Source organism: Cololabis saira, chromosome 20 (genome assembly GCF_033807715.1).
Source record: "Cololabis saira isolate AMF1-May2022 chromosome 20, fColSai1.1, whole genome shotgun sequence".
Taxonomy (NCBI): Eukaryota; Metazoa; Chordata; class Actinopteri; order Beloniformes; family Belonidae; genus Cololabis; species Cololabis saira.
In genome coordinates, this window is record NC_084606.1 from 22770502 (window position 1) to 22789308 (window position 18807).

General features: G+C 39.6%; 1 protein-coding gene across 3 annotated transcripts in view; it reads right to left on the reverse strand.

Moving 5' to 3' along the window:
• arap2 (ArfGAP with RhoGAP domain, ankyrin repeat and PH domain 2) overlaps positions 1-18807 on the reverse strand; it is a 143819-nt gene that overhangs the window by 18456 nt on the left and 106556 nt on the right. For all 3 annotated transcript variants that reach the window (XM_061709774.1, XM_061709772.1, XM_061709773.1), the window contains 8 exons: positions 11654-11717; positions 10975-11138; positions 10274-10486; positions 10018-10123; positions 8748-8895; positions 4748-4825; positions 924-998; positions 274-391 (listed from right to left, as the gene is read on the reverse strand). In XM_061709774.1, coding sequence (XP_061565758.1) covers positions 274-391; positions 924-998; positions 4748-4825; positions 8748-8895; positions 10018-10123; positions 10274-10486; positions 10975-11138; positions 11654-11717 — 966 coding nt within the window. The remainder of the gene's footprint in view (positions 1-273; positions 392-923; positions 999-4747; positions 4826-8747; positions 8896-10017; positions 10124-10273; positions 10487-10974; positions 11139-11653; positions 11718-18807) is intronic.

Below are 18807 nucleotides of genomic sequence, written 5' to 3' on the forward strand. Positions count from 1 at the left end.
CAGTGCTGTAATACCCTTCCTGCTTGTGACGGTCAACCAGGATCATTTTGTGAAGCAGAAATAGGTTTTTCCTGGTTTTCTCCCATCATAAACATTTTATATTGCATACGAGTTAACGTCCAACTTCTTGGAAACCATTAGCCAATTCTTTCTAAGTACCGCCCTCTGACCAGAGTTGGAGCTCACAAATGACTTCCTGAGAAAGAAAGATGAATGAGGATGAAAAGGCGTTGTAAGAAAGCGACTTGACGGGACCAGAAACCTCCTGCATACCTAGCTCTCCATTTTCAATGACTTCAAAGGTGGTCCAGAAGTCATCTGGCCTCAGAGTGGCATTCTTCATGCTCAGTGCAGTTTCTGCAAGCTCTGAGGGCCGCATACTGGGAGAGACCTTCCAAAAAAACAACAAAGGAATATATATATTTAGAAATAATAACAAAATATGATGATATCCTGATGCACAACCAGGATTTAGAATGAATTGTTGTGTTTTGAGTGCAGGGCTGAACAAAGCAAGTTTGCTGCCTTCCTCCACAAAGACAAAGAAGTCAAGGTCAAACTGTGCAGCCGAGCACTCCTCTTTAACCCTAATCCCGCTAGTATTGCTGCCGTCCTGTGAAAAGAGTCTGTGACCTACAGCAGCCTGCAACCCTTGGAAAATACAATTACCCTCACAATTTAAACAGATTTTTTGATTAGTTTGTCTTTGTTTCATTCCAGTCGCTGTAATCCCATCAGGCTAAACCTCAAATGTCTCAGCCCTATTCTATCAACCTCCCTCTCTCTCTCTCTCTCTCTATCCATCCACCCTCTTCTTTTCTCCTGCTTCACCCCATCCTCCAATCTTCCCTTAGTCTCTTCATTTCACCTCACTAAAAGGATATGTAGAAAGCGGGAGTACGCACGTAGACTCACAACCTCACCTTTATCAAACAGCATTGTTCTGGCTCTCTTCTTTCCAGATACACCTCAAAGATCAAATCTCCGGCTGGACAGAACTAGAAAAATAAATTAAAAAATAAAGAGCTGCATTAATTTGGACAATTTCATTTTAAATGTCACATGAATAGAAAAGAAATAAAATAAATAGAAGAATTTTAGAAACTAGAGGTCACCTTTTTTGGAGCAAATATAGTCTGGTTAATGTTAATGTGATGCAGAATAAATAAAGAGGACATGTGTGAGACAGGACGGCTGGGAAAAGTGGGGTTTCAGGTTGAATAATTCTCTTAACACCAGAAGTGAAATGATTTCCTTTTACATTCATTTCAAGGTTGCTGACGGTGTTCAAATATGCTGAAGAGACTCCAGAAAAATCTGCTTGTTCTGATGAGAAATGAAAGAAGAGTTGATTCTGAGCAAAATGCTGTCTAGTGCTTCGTTTGTGTCCTCTGCAATAATATAACTGATTTTTAAACTGAAACTATTAGATGTTATAGAGTATTTTACAAATTAAAAATAATTATACACAATAAAGCATTTTGCAGAATCTAATTGTCCATTTCTATGACTTAAAGAAATCAAAATCCGACAGCACTCACTGTAAGTACAAAACTTTTAATATATGGTTAAATCACTGCACAGCAGCGTTTAACCATATATTAAAAGTTTTGTACTTACAGTGAATGCTGTCAGATTTTGATTTTTTGACATGTTTTTTGGACTGGAACCCGGTGACACACTTTTGGTCTTTTTGAGTGAGCACGCCAAGTCTGCCGATTACATTTCTATGACTTGGCACAACTGTTTTTCCTCCGTAGAAAGTATATTGATAAACTACGAATCCATGTTTTATAACCAAAGACGGAGCACTGGCAATACTGTTGATCATCTGCTGAAGGTTCTGTAGCACACATCCGTCTTTAGCTGAAAGAACCCTGGACTTCATGTTGGCAGCTTCAGTAAAACACCAGCTCAATACCTGACATCAACTCCAGACCATTGCTCCTGAAGAAAGGGAAAAACGGCCCACACCTGGCTAAGTCCATATTTCTGAAACCTCACATTACTTTTAGATTACATTTATAGAAGTATGAAAAATATGAAGCTAAAGTATTTTTAATTTCCTGTTCAAGAGAACCAAGTTCTTTTGTTCTAGCTTATAAGACAAAAATGAAACTGCAATGTTTACAAGCTTCACCTGGCGTGCAGGAGGTGAAGCTGCCAGGAATATGTGATTTGTCAGTGCCAATCATTACAGCTTTATCAATGTTGGAGCTGAAATGTTTTCAAGATAAAATAAGAACTTCTTAAAAAGGATTGTTCTGGTTGAGGCCGTGGCTCTGGCCAGGTCCTCGAGAGAATGAAAAACTAAGTGAGCATTTCGCCGTTGTCTAGAAATTACAAATAGTTTTCTTTTGTCATTTTAATGGACAGGTGAACTGCTCTCCATTATTGGCTTTCGGTATCCAATAATAAGAGGGATGGAGCCCTTCATGACATCTCCGGCTCTAAAATGACAACAATTACACTCATCCAAGCCAGTGGAGCACAAACCTGTAATTGTGAAAATGTCAAGCACAAGTAAGGAGCCACCTTGCGATGCTTTGCACTCATTTTCTTGCGTGTTGTTGTGTGACTCAAGGAAGATTAAGTACATTTAGCAAATATTGGATATGTTACAAAATAAAGAACAACAAGTAATAAATAGAACTAGAGAGGATGTCTTTCTTTTTCCAATCAAGTCAGGCATAAAAAAAGTACAGGAAATATTTTCTATAAAAGAAACTGGCGGCGTCTTTTGTTTCAACTAATCTTTTACAAAACAAATTGAATAAGGAAATCAACTAGCATTTCACAGTGGAAGTTTGAAGCTGGAATGGAGAAAAGAACGAAGTCATTCTGTGTTTTGTTCAGTCCAGGTCGCCCAGTTATCGTCTGGTGTCTTTCAGGTTCGATTATTACCTCATTGATCTTACAACCTTCACCAGACCAGCCGCCAGCCTTCGGCTCCACATGGCTCATTAGCATAAGCGGCGCTGGGCAGATGCTGACTGATGCATTTCTGTTCTCTGAAAAAGCACCTGAAGCATCTAGTTCTACCTTTATGTACAAATACACCGTTTAAAAGACCCCTTGTTAGCTGTTTCATCACAAACCCTGGCTAAATCACACACAATTAACTTGTCCGATGTGACCTCCTTGGTTGTTTGTGTCGTAGTCATCAATACTCATATTGACAGCTATGGCCGGTCAGTGGTCAGAAACAACACACGGATCACTTTTCAGAGTTTAAGTTTTTCATCCAACAGAAACACGCTGGGGATCAGAAAACAATGTGAGATGAGTGAATCAATAAACTAAATCAATACAAACAAAAAGCTCACAGTATTATAATGTAAAACAGGTACTGGCAGCTTGAAAGAAAGAAATGTTGTCAGATTTTATCTTCAGTCTTTCCCCCCAATGAAAGTTAAAGGTTTTGCATAATCTTGCTGCACTGATTGCAGGATCACTCCAAAAGCAGCAGCTCTGCTATTCATGAGTTTGTTTAGTATTTTCTCCCTAGAAACACACATCTACAGGATGATTGTGTAAAGTTTGAGGGGCATCTCTGGATATTCAAACTCCTTAAAACTCGCTCAGAGCAAACAATCTGATGAAGGCTAAAAGCTCATTTTTGTATTAGGTTGATATTGCTGTTGGCCAAAGTACATTTTCATGACAGCTTTTAAAATATTTAGAAAAAATATGCTGATGAATAGTCACAAATAACCACTCCAAGTGCAACATTTATAAATCTCAGAGTGGGAAACTCCATCTTTTTGCCAACATTTCTCGTATATCCAGCCCAGAAGGCAGCTCAGCAATATAATGAATGAATATAATGAATGTTTCAGCTTACAGCTTTTAGTTTGTTTTTTTTTTAACCAAAAATTAATGTCTTGTATTTCTGCTTTTTTTGTCCCTCAATAGCTGCAGACAATCTGGCTCTAACAGCGTGGCATGACCGAGCAGGCGTGCCTTGCTCTCATCCCTTAGAGTACATGAGAGGTTTTGTTTATGCAACCGTGTGAACTTATTCAAGTAAACAGTGGTTATATCTGCTTTATAAATATATTATGCAAGTGATAAACATACTGTATGCAGCCGGCTGTTAGGAATCACCTTATTAAGAAAATACCAAGGGCTAATGCAATATTTAAATATGTAATGTATGGAGCTATCGCATCCTGGAACATTTCACCAGCTTTCACAGTTGAGGCACACGGTAAGGCCAGTTTATAAAATATGTTAATATCTTCACTTAATCATTAGTATCAATAAGGTTAATGACCTTGCGTGTATGAATATAAGCAGTGATGATAGTTGGTCAAAATAAGGCAATAAAATCAAACATTATTCATATATCATAAAGTACAGTATGCATATGTAACCCCGGAATGCTCTATAACACTATTGATAAGGTGGAGGGAGGGTATGGGGGGGGGGCAGCCTTCATAAACAACCGTCACATTTTAACACCACCAGGCACCATGTGATTTTTCTCTTTTCCCAGCATCCACCCATTAAGCACCTTCCACAAAGGTTTAAATAAACAAAGCTGTTCTTACTTCCCCACATGCTGCCTACCCCCCCGTTCCTCCCACTATTTTCCCCTCTCTTCCTCCTCAGAAAAACAGAAAGCCTGCTCAAATAAATCTTGCATTTCATTCCCTGATGCATGCAGACAAATCAATGCACACGCTCGCAAATTGTTTATTTGCGAGCGTGTGCACTCAGCGGGAACTTCTGTGGGCCGACTTACTGCGGTGTCCTTCTTGTCGTTCCAGCGCGCGATGAAGCCGTTCTCTCTCTCCATCTGTTGCACCTGCTCGTCATTCACCTGTTGAAAACGCCACAGAAAACGCACACGTGACATTAAAACCCTAAATTGCTTGACTGAATCACCAGTACGCTCTGCAGTCGTCATCTTAATTTCAGCACTTAAATATAATCCATGGAAGATCAGAATACACTTGAATAAAATCTCTCAGAGTGACAAAATTAAAAGAACCTTTCCTGTGCAGGCTGTAGAAGTGAGTCATTTTGAAAATGTTAAAAACTAATTTCTGAGTAAAAGTTGCCTGTACCAGCACCAAGTAAATACTATTTTCCTTCAAGATGCTCTGCGTGAGAAATTAAATCTCTCATTCCAACTATTTCTTTCTTTTTTTACATCATAATCATTTTCAGAGAACAAATTTCTTTGTTGGTGTGTGAATGGCAGAGAAGATTGTGAGGTGCTCACAAACTCGTCTTGGGTGTGTTTAGACCTGATAATAGGCTGCGTCAACGACACCCAGCGCAGGACTGACGCTTTAATTAGTGAGACGTCTCACTCGTTTTATGTCACTGAGAGTTTATTCATTGCTATTGGCTCCGTGATTGGTTGAGCTTAATGGCTATTTGTCATGCGTCTGCTGGCGTCCCGAACCGATTTGAAGTTAACGCCCCTCCTTTAACGTCTGAACAGGACGAATCCAGGCATTTCGTTGGGAATTAGCAGTCACTCTGTGCTGCGTATCCGGTAAGCCAGGCAGCTCTCCAAGGTGAACACTGATCCCGCACCGCTCCCTCCAACCCACACATCAGCAAAGTCGAAGCTTTTGTGGAGATTTGGCAAAAAAAAAACTGTGCTGCTCCTCAAGACAGTTGAAGCAAGAATGTGTAAATAACGTTGCTCGGCTTAAATATGCTACAAGGACGTACTGTAGCTGGATATTCTGTTCATCGCTGTCACTGTTTGTTGCTGCATGTGCTACAAGTTTCCTACAGTATCTCTTATGGCCTAACCGGGACGTATAAAAAAAGAGATTTGACTGCGGCGTAGAGCTATTTAATGTGATGTTAAACAGGGCTGTTAAAAGGTACATCTACTGACGATATCATGCATATATTTTAATGCGCATTGCTGGTTAACTGCAATCCCTTTATTGAGTTTTCAGTTAGTGAAACTTTACAATCTGTGGCTTAGTAGCTAGAGCAGGTTAGTGGTTTGCTAATACACCCCACTTATATATTCATTATATATAATTCATGTAGTGGAAACGCATTTACATCTCTGTATGAACACATGATAATGAGTGCATGTGGTTTCCAGTGTAAAGCGCTCTGTGTTCAAAAAAGAGAGACTAGAATTGAATGTCAATTAAATACAGTGTGTTTACTTTGTTCTCTGCTCAGTTTCATTGTAAAACTTTTGAAAAGGTAAGTTCACCAGTTTCACACATTAAGATACGATGCCCCCCTACAACTTGCGAAAATGTTTTCTGGGATCTCAAAGGAGCCATCTAAAATCTGAGGAGCTAAGCCCTAAGTGTATGATGTCACCAGAGTTAAACTGTTGGAGCACGGCGACTTAAAACCTCTGGATGAGACACCAGGGGCCAAAGATCGAGAGAATTTTTCTTTTTTCCCAGGCTGCAACGACAAGAATATTGTACATTTCGGCAAGATGAACAATTTGAAAGGTAAGGTCTTTGGGCAAATAAAAAAGGCCAGGAATATGAGAGTTTGTAACAAATGAAAACCCTCACTGAACTGAACTGATATGAAAACAGTAGCCATTGACAATCAGTAATGACAAAAACAGTCTGCAAGGAGCTGCTGTTATCCTAGAAAACGAAGGCACATGCATGTGAACTTGTGGTGCTACCACTTGGCTGTTTTTGGATACAACCACAGTGAAAATGACGACGACGTCTCTATTTGAGTTTGGCGTCTCAATGAAACAAAGAAAACAAAGGACCACACATGAAGAACTGCTAAATATTTTGGTCTAGTAAGTACCGCGAGACTTTTAGTGAAAGATTCCAGGTCATCTTAGAGCTCTTGCAATTAAAGCAACACTAAGGAGTTTTTTTGCCCCCTATGCTTAAATTAGTTTAAATGTGAAGTTTAAGGAATATTTGATCGTTTTTAGTAAGTATCAACAAAACAGCCCAGTAACCTTTTGTCACAGCTGTATACCGTTTTATGACAAATATGGTGCTACCTCACACAGCTAGTGGTCATCATGGGGGAGGCAACAAAAGGAAGAAGGTAAGGACAGAATGACGACAGATGAAAAACTTAAACTCTCCTACAAGAGGAGCTGCAGGTCCGATCGCTTCAGAAGGTCATCTGTCCCTTTAGCCATAAGACTTTTTAACGTCCTCTGGCCCCATTCATCCCTCACACAAACTGATTTGATTCTCATGCGAACACACTCTTGACCCATGTTTCCTTTTATAGCTGCTTTTGATTATACTTTATTGTCAAATTTATCTTGAATTATTTTGTCTTTAATCATGGCATGAGTGTGGCCTAGTCTCTTAGCAAATCCTGGAGCCACTGGACACCCGAATTCCCCCTCAGGGATGAGTAAAGTATTTGTCAAGCCATCTATAAATGTCACCTGAAACAGTGTCATAAAAGAAACGTAACCTTTACATTTATAGCGAGAGCCTCTTGGGCTAAAACCTCTAAAAGTTCATTTGTGCTGCTTTAATTAATGATAACATTAACAGTCAATGGATTCTGATAAAAGACATTCTGCAGGTGTTCCAATTAACTTACTCCAACTGGAAAATCTCCTTTCACACACTCACACACTCCTCCTGCCAGTGATCCAGTCAACAGTCATTCAGGCCAGGCAAGAGGATCACTGTTAATTCTCCTCTATAGATAGGTAGAAAATGATATCTTTAAAATAAAACAAAAGCAATAACAATGGAGTTTGTGCCTAGACGAAAGTGCGCACTTCTGTTTTTGGATCATGGGCCATCATAGGGTAAATTTTTTTTTTCTTTTGTCATCATGTGCACCAGCGAGCAATAGATTTTTTTTAACCACACTGTAGTTACGATTGTTTCCTGGAAAGCATCTTCTACCTGCATTTGAAAAGCTGGGTGTTTGTTTATTTCTCTGCTGCAGCCGAGAGCCCCGATAAGACATGCTTCCATCATCTGTCTGACTCTCGTCAGCCAGGATGAATTTCATTGAACTTATGTGGAAAACGTAAAACGGCGGGTTGAGCAGGCGCCATTTGTAGAGGCTGTAGTCCTCGTGCAGGCAGCGCAGGTTCCAGTCCCTGCCTGTTGTCTTCACTGCAATGTCTCCCCCCTCTCTCTACCCGTTTTCTGTCCACCTACTTTCTCAATAAAGGCCACTAGAGCCACAAAAACCTTTAAAGAACTTTTTTAACTTTTGTGCCGATCTCGTAAAAGGTGCTAGAAGGGACACTAGCCTCGGTGAGGAACTGTGCTCTTCCAGTGTCCATTTACTTAATCGATGGCGTGACTGCACTGCTTAACTATAACAGTACAGCGGAAATAAGTGTATTTTAAATTTCAAGTGGGGAAAATAAAATATGATTTTTCTTTTTATTCGAAGGTTACACCATATCCCTTTGACCTCTTGACCTCTTATGCATACAGTCATAAGCCTGAATTTGCCTCAAATGAAACACATCCTGAACAGTTTACCATTGTTCCTTTTTTTTGTTCCCTGTGACCTGTTTAATTTATGTGCTGTGTGTTTTGTGGAGGCGTGGGCAGCATGTGCAAAAATACAATGCCTGTAGCACAACAGCAGTAAATACGTTTTCCTTTTTAATTAAAATAGGTGATGCAATTGTGTAGAAAAAATGTGTGGAAAAAAAATTATAAAATAACACCTTACTTCAAGTGACCAGTGAGCACTTGTCATCCCTCCCAATCACTTATTCACCTCCATCAATGCAGTCTAATGGCATGAAATAAAAGGGCACTTTTTTTTTTACTCACACTGAAGAGTGTAATGTAGTTGCTGATTAGGTCGTGAACCACGCTAATTTCCTGTGGGGTTTGTCCCCGAGTCTGGAACAAACAGGAGGAGAAGACGGAGGCCAATTTTTCACTCGGCATGCGGTTGAGGTGAGAACACTGTTGAATCCTGAATGACAGAGATAAACATGTTTGTAAAAGCCCCGACACAGCCACACAGATCAACGCCGACCCCATCACATCTTTTGCTCAGTTGCACTCATAATCCCTCACAGTGGCACCAACGCACACGGAATTGAATAAAATGCTCGGCCTGGGGCCAATCTCAGCACTGGGACGATTAAGTCTTCTCCAAACAGTCGACATAATTCACAGCTTAATCGCAACTATCCTGTGCAGGTATGGAAGGGGCCAGTGAATGAGACATAACGACAGCAGTATGTGTGTGTGTGTGTGTGTGTGTGTATCTTGATCTAATTACAGGTGGAAGAAGTAACATCTTTATGTCTCGATGTTGCAGCAGGACAGTTCTCTTCAGCTCTGAATGATGTGCATTTTAAGTTTTATTCTTTTATTCAGTGCTAAATGATAATTTATCACCTTTAAAGATCTACATGTAAAGTTAATTGTTCAGAATATCTAAAGATGAGAATACTGAAAATTCAACATTAACCAAGACAATAACCAAGAAAAGGAAAAAACAACAACACTCCTACGGATAACAAAATAAAAATAAAAAAATAGCCTGACTGATCCTGTAGACTTCAGCAATATGGTTGCTAATTAGCTGAGTTTTCAATGATGTGCCACACAATCTGTCTCGGATGGAAATGCCAGTAAATTGAACAAACAATATGGAACTTTTTCATCTTTTTCAACCCACAGACAGATTCTCAGCCTTTTTCTAATTAAGCTTTTATTTTTTGAAGAACTTGCTTCCATATCTATTATGAGTTATTTATGACATGATATAAAAAAAAAAAGTAATCTACCCAGATTTGGTTAGGGGAAAAAAAAGAAGAAACAAACACCCTTGTGAGGGAGAGCAGAGGGTCATTTGGAGGAGATAAAGGGCGTCGGGCTAATCGGCAGGTGGGCCACTCTGGGTGCAACACCTTTGAGGTTTTGCACATTTTATATGCAAAAACTGAGGAAGTACAATTTCTCCATATATCACTATGGTGATACGAGAAGATCAAGGCACAGACAGACACCACAGTACACAATAACTGGGACTAAACCTGTCTGCAGTGTGAGGCCTGTGTGTGTGTGTGTGTGTGTGTGTGTAAACCTGTATAAGTGCTGCAGCAGAGCCTCCAAGGTCGACCGGTTGATCTTTGGCAAACTCTCGATAAAAGCGGAGTACTTCTTCACTCTTTGCTGCTCGTGCTTCTCATCTGCATGACAGACATGAACCATGGGAAGATAAATACATGTGAAGTCATCTCACATCGTTTTTGCTCGGTTTGCTCTAAAATGCTTTAAAAGTCTGCATGGTGGTGTGAAATGCCAGCTGCACTCCCACGTCCGTGACACCCCTCACATACCCAGGGCCGACACCCAGTACGGATACAGCTCCTTGGTCAGGAGCGCATCTTCTGCGTTGGACAAGAAGCTCTTCAAGGTGCTGGTCACGTCCTCCAGCTGGTGCTCCTTCTCCCTCAGTTTCACGTTGCGGGCGTCGCGGGTGAACTCCTCCAGGAGGAGAGACGCCCGGGCTGGATCCCCGGGCTTCTGGTAGACGCCCTCCTGGCACAAACCTGCGCACAGTGTCAGAAGGTGCTGATTTACTAAAGGACTAGTAGCATTGGTAGAGGAAAAAAATAAAATAAAAGACAGATTAGGACAAAGTACAATTATTCAGAGCCGAGCATCTTTGTGGTCCTTTGAGCTGTGGGATTTAAAAACGATCACATATGTCTTGAGATTGCAGGTAGTATGAAATTGTTTGCGTAAGCTATATCGACGTCCTGTTCCATTTTAACGGCTTTAGATATGGTTTTAAATTTGCCATGCAATGGCAAGGCAACACTGAAACTAATATAGAAATATAGTGTTATACTCTGTTAAGAACTAGTGCACTGTCGCTGTAAAGTGTCATTAATACAGAAAGCATAAAAAAAAAACTCATTTGAATTCAGTGTACAGGATGAATCACCCTCTCAAGCAGAAATCTGAATATTAGTCATCGAGATCCTTATGTTATTTTCCGTAACTTTTTTCCGGAAATAAGTGGACAGCAACTCACCGTACTGTGTGACAAAAGCAATGCAGCTATCCACTATAATAGGGACACCATTTTTTGTCAGCTGTTGGTCACTAAGTGCATTTCCATCAGTGCCAGCAGCCTTTTTAATGGCAGAGTGCCACAGGGAAAAGTCCATCTTGTTGAAGCCGTGGATGTAAACTGTTCTGTAAAAATAGAGGGAGGGGGGCATTGTGGGTGAAAAATAACAACATTGTTTTCAGCTACAACGTGATACTTGTTGTTCTAATATTGAAGTTGGTATGTCTGGCTACTTCAAAATAATTAATTAAACATCCAATAAGATTAAAGGAATCCAAAATTGCTTCTCCAGAACACACATCTTTTAACAAATGCTACTCTCCCATGAGGTCTGATCAAAAGCAGGCAAACAAACAGCAATTAACGGCGAAAGCTCACAGTCTTGTTGCATTACTTTAAAAGTGAGACTGAAACTCTGCGCTTGTGTGAGTTCAGAGTGTTGCCGTCGTACTTCTTCTCTCTAACGCGGGCAGGAAGTCTAGCGAGGCTTTAATTGCCACAGATGGTTACAGTAGGTGGAGTGCATGCGGACTAACAAGACAAAAGGCAAAGTCAAAGCTAACAACATTGCCTGATGCATATCCTTGCCGTATCGCAAATATGTCACCAATTATCAAATCACCCCCTCCCAAAGTCATACCTTCCGCACTCCACCATCAACAGGACTTGGATCTTGTCCTCACCCTCTGTATGTGTAGAGACAGCTGTGGAGAGAAAGAGACAAAGGGCTGCAAGTTATTAAAAACAAATAAATATGCAGGCTTCACAACTGTGTGCAACTACCCGGAGCTATGCGGGACCGCCCTCCTGTGCACCCACCTCCTGCAAGGGGTGCTGGGTGAAACCTGGGTGCTGTAACTGTGTGCAAGGTGTTTGGCATTGGCAGCTGCTTGATCTCTGCTTTATTTATATAGCCTCTACTGCGATACAAGTTTTCCCTAGGCGCTTTCCAGAGACCCAGAACATCAGAACATGAACCCCGAGAAATTATCACATACCTGCTTTGAGTTTCATATGATAATCGGTGTCACTGATGGGGAATAAATAATACACCTGCATTGTTTCATTCATTATAACCCCCCTTTTTGCGTATCTGATTCATACATTATATATATATATATATATATATATATAGATATATAGATATGTATTTAAACAGAAACTGAATAGGTTATAACTCTATTCCTATAACATATAAAGTAATACGTTTTCCCATGACTCCCATGACCCTTGAAATTGATCTGCCCTACCTTTTCATTCGGCAAAAAAAACACACGTTACAGTCCAACACAAAAGGAGAAAAATGTCAGAGTTCATTTACAGAAAGGTCTACTTTTTTTTTTTTACCCTTCCTATATTTAAAACATTATCTCTACCATGTGTGAAAACAGTTCCCTGACATTACATTTCCATTTTGTTATCATTATTTACAATAAAAAAAAAGAAAGGGCAGGCTGAGCGAGACCTATAAACGCAGTCGCAGTGGATAAAAGGAAACGTGTTATCATGTAGAGCAAGAAGAAGGTGAATATGGCACAATAAACAACTATTCTTAAAAATCACATTTGTAAACAAGAGTTTTGTGAGGCCTTGACCATCCACCTGTACATGCTTGCGTCCAGCTGTTGGACTTCAACTCATACTGTCGTTGGCAATTTATGCAAAGATAACAATACTCTAAAAGAAATCACTAGTGAAGAAATAATCCCACATTTAAATAGTATGAGTTTTTTCAGGTTTTCAATTTGCAATTCTCTGGGGAAAAAAAGTACGTTGCTCCTTAGGCTGATTTGCCGTTTGTTGAGAGCACTTTCTTCAACTCCACTTACATGTCGCGCTCTTGTTACTCCATTTTTGGGATACTTGTGCTCGAGACTTATCCAGCAGTTTCATCACACTTGGGAAACTTATTACATAAATATCTCTAAAATAAAATTCAGCTCTGAGCCTTTTATTTGATCTTATACCGGGTCTCACAGAAGACTAAATATTACATCAATTTTGAAAAAATAAATCACACTTGAAATCAAATATCATTGCAAAACACACATTAAGACTATACTGTAGCGACAGCTGTTCAGGATATAAACGCACTGCTCTCGTACATAAGGAGACGGCTTATCTGCTAACCTCACTAAAAAAAAAAAAAAGGAAAAAAAAGTCAAATAAGATCAGAGAAACATTTAGTCCACCCTGTGTGCTCATCTTACAATAAAAGTACCGGTGAGTAAAAGGAGAAATTGAGTGCTCTCCTCATTATTTTGAGTTTTGCTCTAATTGTACAGATCTCTTGAGAGGAGAATAGGTCAGTCTCACGGTGCTTCACTGCAGAAACCATTCGAGGACAGAGCCGCCACATGATTGCCCAGGCAGAAACATAGGCGCGGAAAACACGCTGAAGTTCAAGGATGGATTTCACAGCTTATGAAAGGAACATGATCACATTAAACTTCTCGTCTGAATGGAATAACTGTCCACAGAAAAATAGTCTCTAGCAAATGTAGTGACTCTGAGATCTGCGGTGTACATCTGCATGGCTGGACTCCACCAGATCTCTGAAGGTAACGTGTGCAAGAAGCCACCGAGACATCAGCGAGTCCGTCAGGTCCTGAAGGACTGGCCCTCCATGGTTTGGGTTTGCTGGTCAAGCACATCTCAGGCCTCGTCAATTGGACTGAGACTTGGGGAATATGATGTCAGTGCCTTGGACTGTCATATTTCTTACAACTTTTTTGGGCAATTATTGCTCTTTCAGCAAGTGAGGTGGGGTTTGAAAAAAAAAAGCAATGAGGGAAAAAAAGAAATTTTTTGCCAGACTGCAGCCCACAATTTCAGAAAATTGTGTTGCAATAACCATGACAACACCTCTCTATTGTCAGGTTTTTCTTTACCAGTTTTAGCTACAGTAGCTCTTTTGCAGTATAGAACATTTACCAGCTTTTGGAAGAAACTAAGCTGTACTTAAAAGGGTAAACGCCAAAAAAGATGTTCCACCACTGTCGTATCACCATGTTTGCCTCAAACACATTAACTTGAAGAGCTGACTGCTCCCTTGCTGCCGAAATGCAATTTTGTGACCGCACTATTTACAAACTGATTGGGCACTGCACACATGCAGAAAGAAAGTTATATCAATAGTACATTTGGAGTCATGAACACCAGAGCCTTTCATGCCTTTAATGGGATTTTAATTACTTAAATTCTTTGGCTCTGTCAGCTGAAGGACCGTGGATAATGTGGATTCTGATTCAAGGTTCTTGTCAGAGCAACCATCCATGTTGTTGTTCTTTTTTTCCCTTTCAAGATGCTGCTTCTAATTTTTATTTTTCTGGGATGAGTGCAGATGACAAGGTCTTGCACACAAGTGGATACAGTGGATGTTACAGCAGCAAAATGAACAATAGTTAATATTTTAAGCTGTTTCCTTGTGAAGGGAAACATGAATTTAAGATTCATGTCACGGTCTTACTGATGGCAGAATAAACAGCAGAAGAAAGATGGACATCAACCGTGGTGTTATTTGTTCACAATCTTCAGATAAAAGGTGCAACTGCAAATAATCAAGATTGCTTTGTTGGAAGTTTTCAACACATTTATAAAAAAAAAAAAAGAGTTACTGACAGAGTTCTTCATCTGCACAATCGATCTTTTGAAATTGAAATAAGAATTCAAGATACAGAAAAAATGTGCTGAGGGACTCAAAAGCTCTGCCATAATCTCTTCAGGGGCTTCAAACAGCTGCTTGGATCATGGATACAATCACACACAACAGAGAAAGTATTAGAAAAAGAGACGAGGCTCTGCTCAAATCTCCTAGCAACAACATCTGGCACTTTCATCATGCTAAGAACTGGCTGTGCTCGACTGACGGAGAGAAGGATGAAAAACGTAGAAAGACGACTCTGGACTTTACCTTAGCAAATGGTGATAGCCGATTGCTATCGAAATAAATCTGTATAATTACCTAAAAAAAATGTAAGAGTTGCCTTTTGTGGGCGGTTGATAATTTTAGAACTAGCATATCAAAGAAAAAAAGGCTTTTTAAAAATTTCCAAGTAGAAGAGAAAAAAAAACACAACCAAAAAACAAAACACACTGATCAATAATTTGTACGAACACAAAGTTTAATTTAATTGTTATCGTTAGCAAAAGATAGCTGTCATATTTTGACTGACAAGTCCTTTCAGCAGGCCTTTATAAGTTCAGCCAGACAACAAAAACAATTAATCACCAAAAGTCTCTCTTAAGATATTTTCTAGTTAACTTTGTTTTCTTTAATTGGCACATTTCCACATTTCCGAGTGCACAGGGTTCCATCGTGATCCAAACACACAGAGAAGAAAGCAAAGAACTCAAGAAATCGACTTGAGAGAAGTTTATTAAAAGCGTTATCAGGTAAACGCAAAACACTTGTCATAGCTGTTGGAACAAACACACAGAAATGTTCTTTTATCCATCTAGGAGCTCAGTGCGCTTTTACTTTTTTTTTTATTATTATTACTTAATATGTTTGTGTGATAAGGGAACTAAGTCTGTGGCCTTGATCTCTGACGAGACGAAATTTTCGTGATGTTTTTCTTCACAAAATTATAGGATTAAAATGTTTTTCTCTCTCGTTTTGTGCTGTCGCAGCAACACTTTCTAGTTGGGCCGGGGAGAATGAGACGTGCAAATGTGATAATATATTCAAGCAACACCAGACAGGAACAGGATTTGTGAGGCGGATTCAAACTTTTCATTAGCTAAGAAGAACAACTGTATATATGTGTATATATCTATATGGTGTATATATATATATACACAGTATATAATATATATATATATATATATATATATATATATATATATATATATATATATATATATATATATATATATATATACATATACACATATACACACACACACACACACACACACACACAGTAGGGCAAAAAAGTATTTAGTCAGACACCAGTTGTGAAGTTATCCCACATAAAAAGATGAGAGAGGCCTGTAATTTTCATCATAGGTGTATATCAATTATGAGACAAAATGGGGGAAAAAAAATCCCGAAAATCACATTGTAGGATTTTTAAAGAAAGTATTTGCAAATTATAGTGGAAAATAAGTATTTGGTCAATAACAAAAGTTCATCTCAATACTTTGTTATACACCCTTTGTTGTTGTCAGCATTAGTGTGTTACTGATGGTACCTTTGTTACTTTGGTCCCAGCTCTCTGCAGGTCATTCACTAGGTTCACCGATGTGAATATATATATATATATATATATATATATATATATATATCTCAATCAACTGAACATCCGGAGTCTGGACATGCCGTGGACACGGCATATTGTTCAGATCAAGGACTTCCTCCTGCATATTAGTGTTACTAAATGCGTACTGGCTGCATAACAGCTGGTGCTCCGTCTCTGCGTCATCGTGCGCATCGTGTTTAAGGCTCATCTGTCAGTTATCGTCTGGCTGTGAGCACGGGGGAAAATTATGCATGAACCAAAACAGTCAAATATGAATCAAATCAGTGCATATTTGTTTCTTCCCATCCACATTAAACCACTACAGATGCACACATTTGTTTCTGAAACTAGTAAAAGTTGTCTATTTAAAAATGAAAATGTATTAATAGGGACTTGGTCTTGAATCTGCATCCTTCTTGTTATAAAGCAGCAGTCTTTGACCCTTTAGCTACCAATTTATCTGGAAAGGCTAATGCATATAAAAATTATCACAACATGATTGACGTGGTTGGGAGCAACACCTACACTCAAATGGTCTTTTTTAAATGAGTGTGTTGTGACAAATACAGTATCAGTCCAAATCTGAATCAACTACCAATTGAACATAAATGATCAGTGATGGTTTCAACAGCAACAGTACAAATGATTCAAAACATAAAAATGTTTCAGCCTCAGTGTGGTCACTGTTAAATGTGCTGGACTTGTGTGGATGCTTATCTTCATTTTTACACGATTAAGCAGAGCAAAGGGATTTACTCTCTTTCTTCTTTTTTCCCCTATCTCTGCCACAAGAGAGTTCCAGGGAGAAAACTGCACAGAACGAGTTGAAAGTTAATGTGCTTATCTTGTTTGAAAACCTTTCATTTCGGAGAGTTCCAGGTGGGAAGGCTGATTTGTGCACTGTGACAGGTTAATGATTATCCAGCTCTATCTGTCATTTCCCCCTCATTTTACTTTGGGTTCTGTTATTTGTTCGGCACATATCCGGGTGGAAGACAGAACAAAAAGATCAATCCCCTCTGAAGTAGCTGAGCCCCTGGGAAGCACTAAGGAAGGTACTCTGAGTCTTTAGTAGCAGGATTATTACTTTTCTTTTAAAAAACAATAAAAAAAACTTGAGCTTTTGTAATTGCACATTTCTAAAAAAAACAAACAAAGCAACACAGAGGTTGCGAAACAATATTTGGGTAATAAGCTTAACATACTAAGTATGCCACTAGCCAGGGTTAGGAGGAACTAAGAATTAAAAATAAAATGAATGAAAACCAGATCAGAGCCGGGGCTTTAGACTCATTATGAACATATTGGAAGTGACTCAAGAAGCCTGAGGTGAAACAACCACCATCACATTCCATCCAAGTTAATATAAAGTCATGACGCAGTCTAAAGCGAAGCACGGTGGAGATGTGTAGTGATTTTATTTGAAAATTGCGTTTATTTAATCCCTCGGTGCTACACAGGGGCACCTTTCATGTGATGGTGTTACTGTAGAGAAAATAACAGATAATCCCATGTCACAGACTGAGAATCCTGAAGTGATCCTTTCAGTGCTCCACACCCACCATCCCCTGACAAAACAAAGTCCCTTCTGGCGCCGGCGGCTCCCCGACTGTGACAAATATGGTTTGTGAAAGTCGGGACTAAAAAATGAACCCCATCGCAGTTCTCTGTCCCACCCCAGGTGAGAAGATGGGGCAGCACTTTGCGAAATTTGATCCTGTTGAGACGTAAGGGGATTAAAGATCCATCGATTGTGCCCTCCCTCAGTTCGCATCAGTCGCTGGTGCAATCGATTGAAATGTTCCAAAATCTTCATCATCGACCTAAGTAAGTGTGAACTTTAAAGCTTTCCACGCTGACTGGCAGCTTCCCGTCAGCAACTGTCCTTTAAACAACAGTGGACAGTACGGCCATGACACGCTCAGCGCATTATTGGCAGCAGTGAACTACTCATTTCTGAAATAACGTTGTCAACTCAAGATTTTCATTCTGGGAAAAGAATAATCGCATTATGATGGATGATTGACTGTCAATGAATTATGCAGAATGGACTTCTGCTCACCTGTAGTTAACCGAACTTCCTCTCACATGCTTGTGACAGTTTGTCTCCCGGTTAGATTTGTATTCAGAGGTAGTAAATGACAACAAAGTTTCAAGTGAAATGTGTAACGGTGGGAGGAGTAAAATGTTTTCTGACATGGCTCTCAGCCTCTGACATCAATATTAGTCAGAGGCTGTTACAGAGATTTGGAGATTTACAAGTCTTTCGTTGAATAAGCATGTGTTCCAAGCTGTCAATCTCACGATGATGTTATTCACCCCCCCCGTGTTTTCTACTCTAGGAAAATAAATGTCGGTCCGGGCTGATGACTGACATATTTCAGATGATCTCAGATAAACTGCATAAACAGGAAGGTCTTCTTAATTAAACTGCTTAGATGTGTTATGACCTACACACACTGCAGTTGTTAAATATTTAAGTTACCTTCCTGGACTGGACTATGAAGACGTTCTGAATTATACAATTTGCCTCCCAGCGGCAGGTATGTGC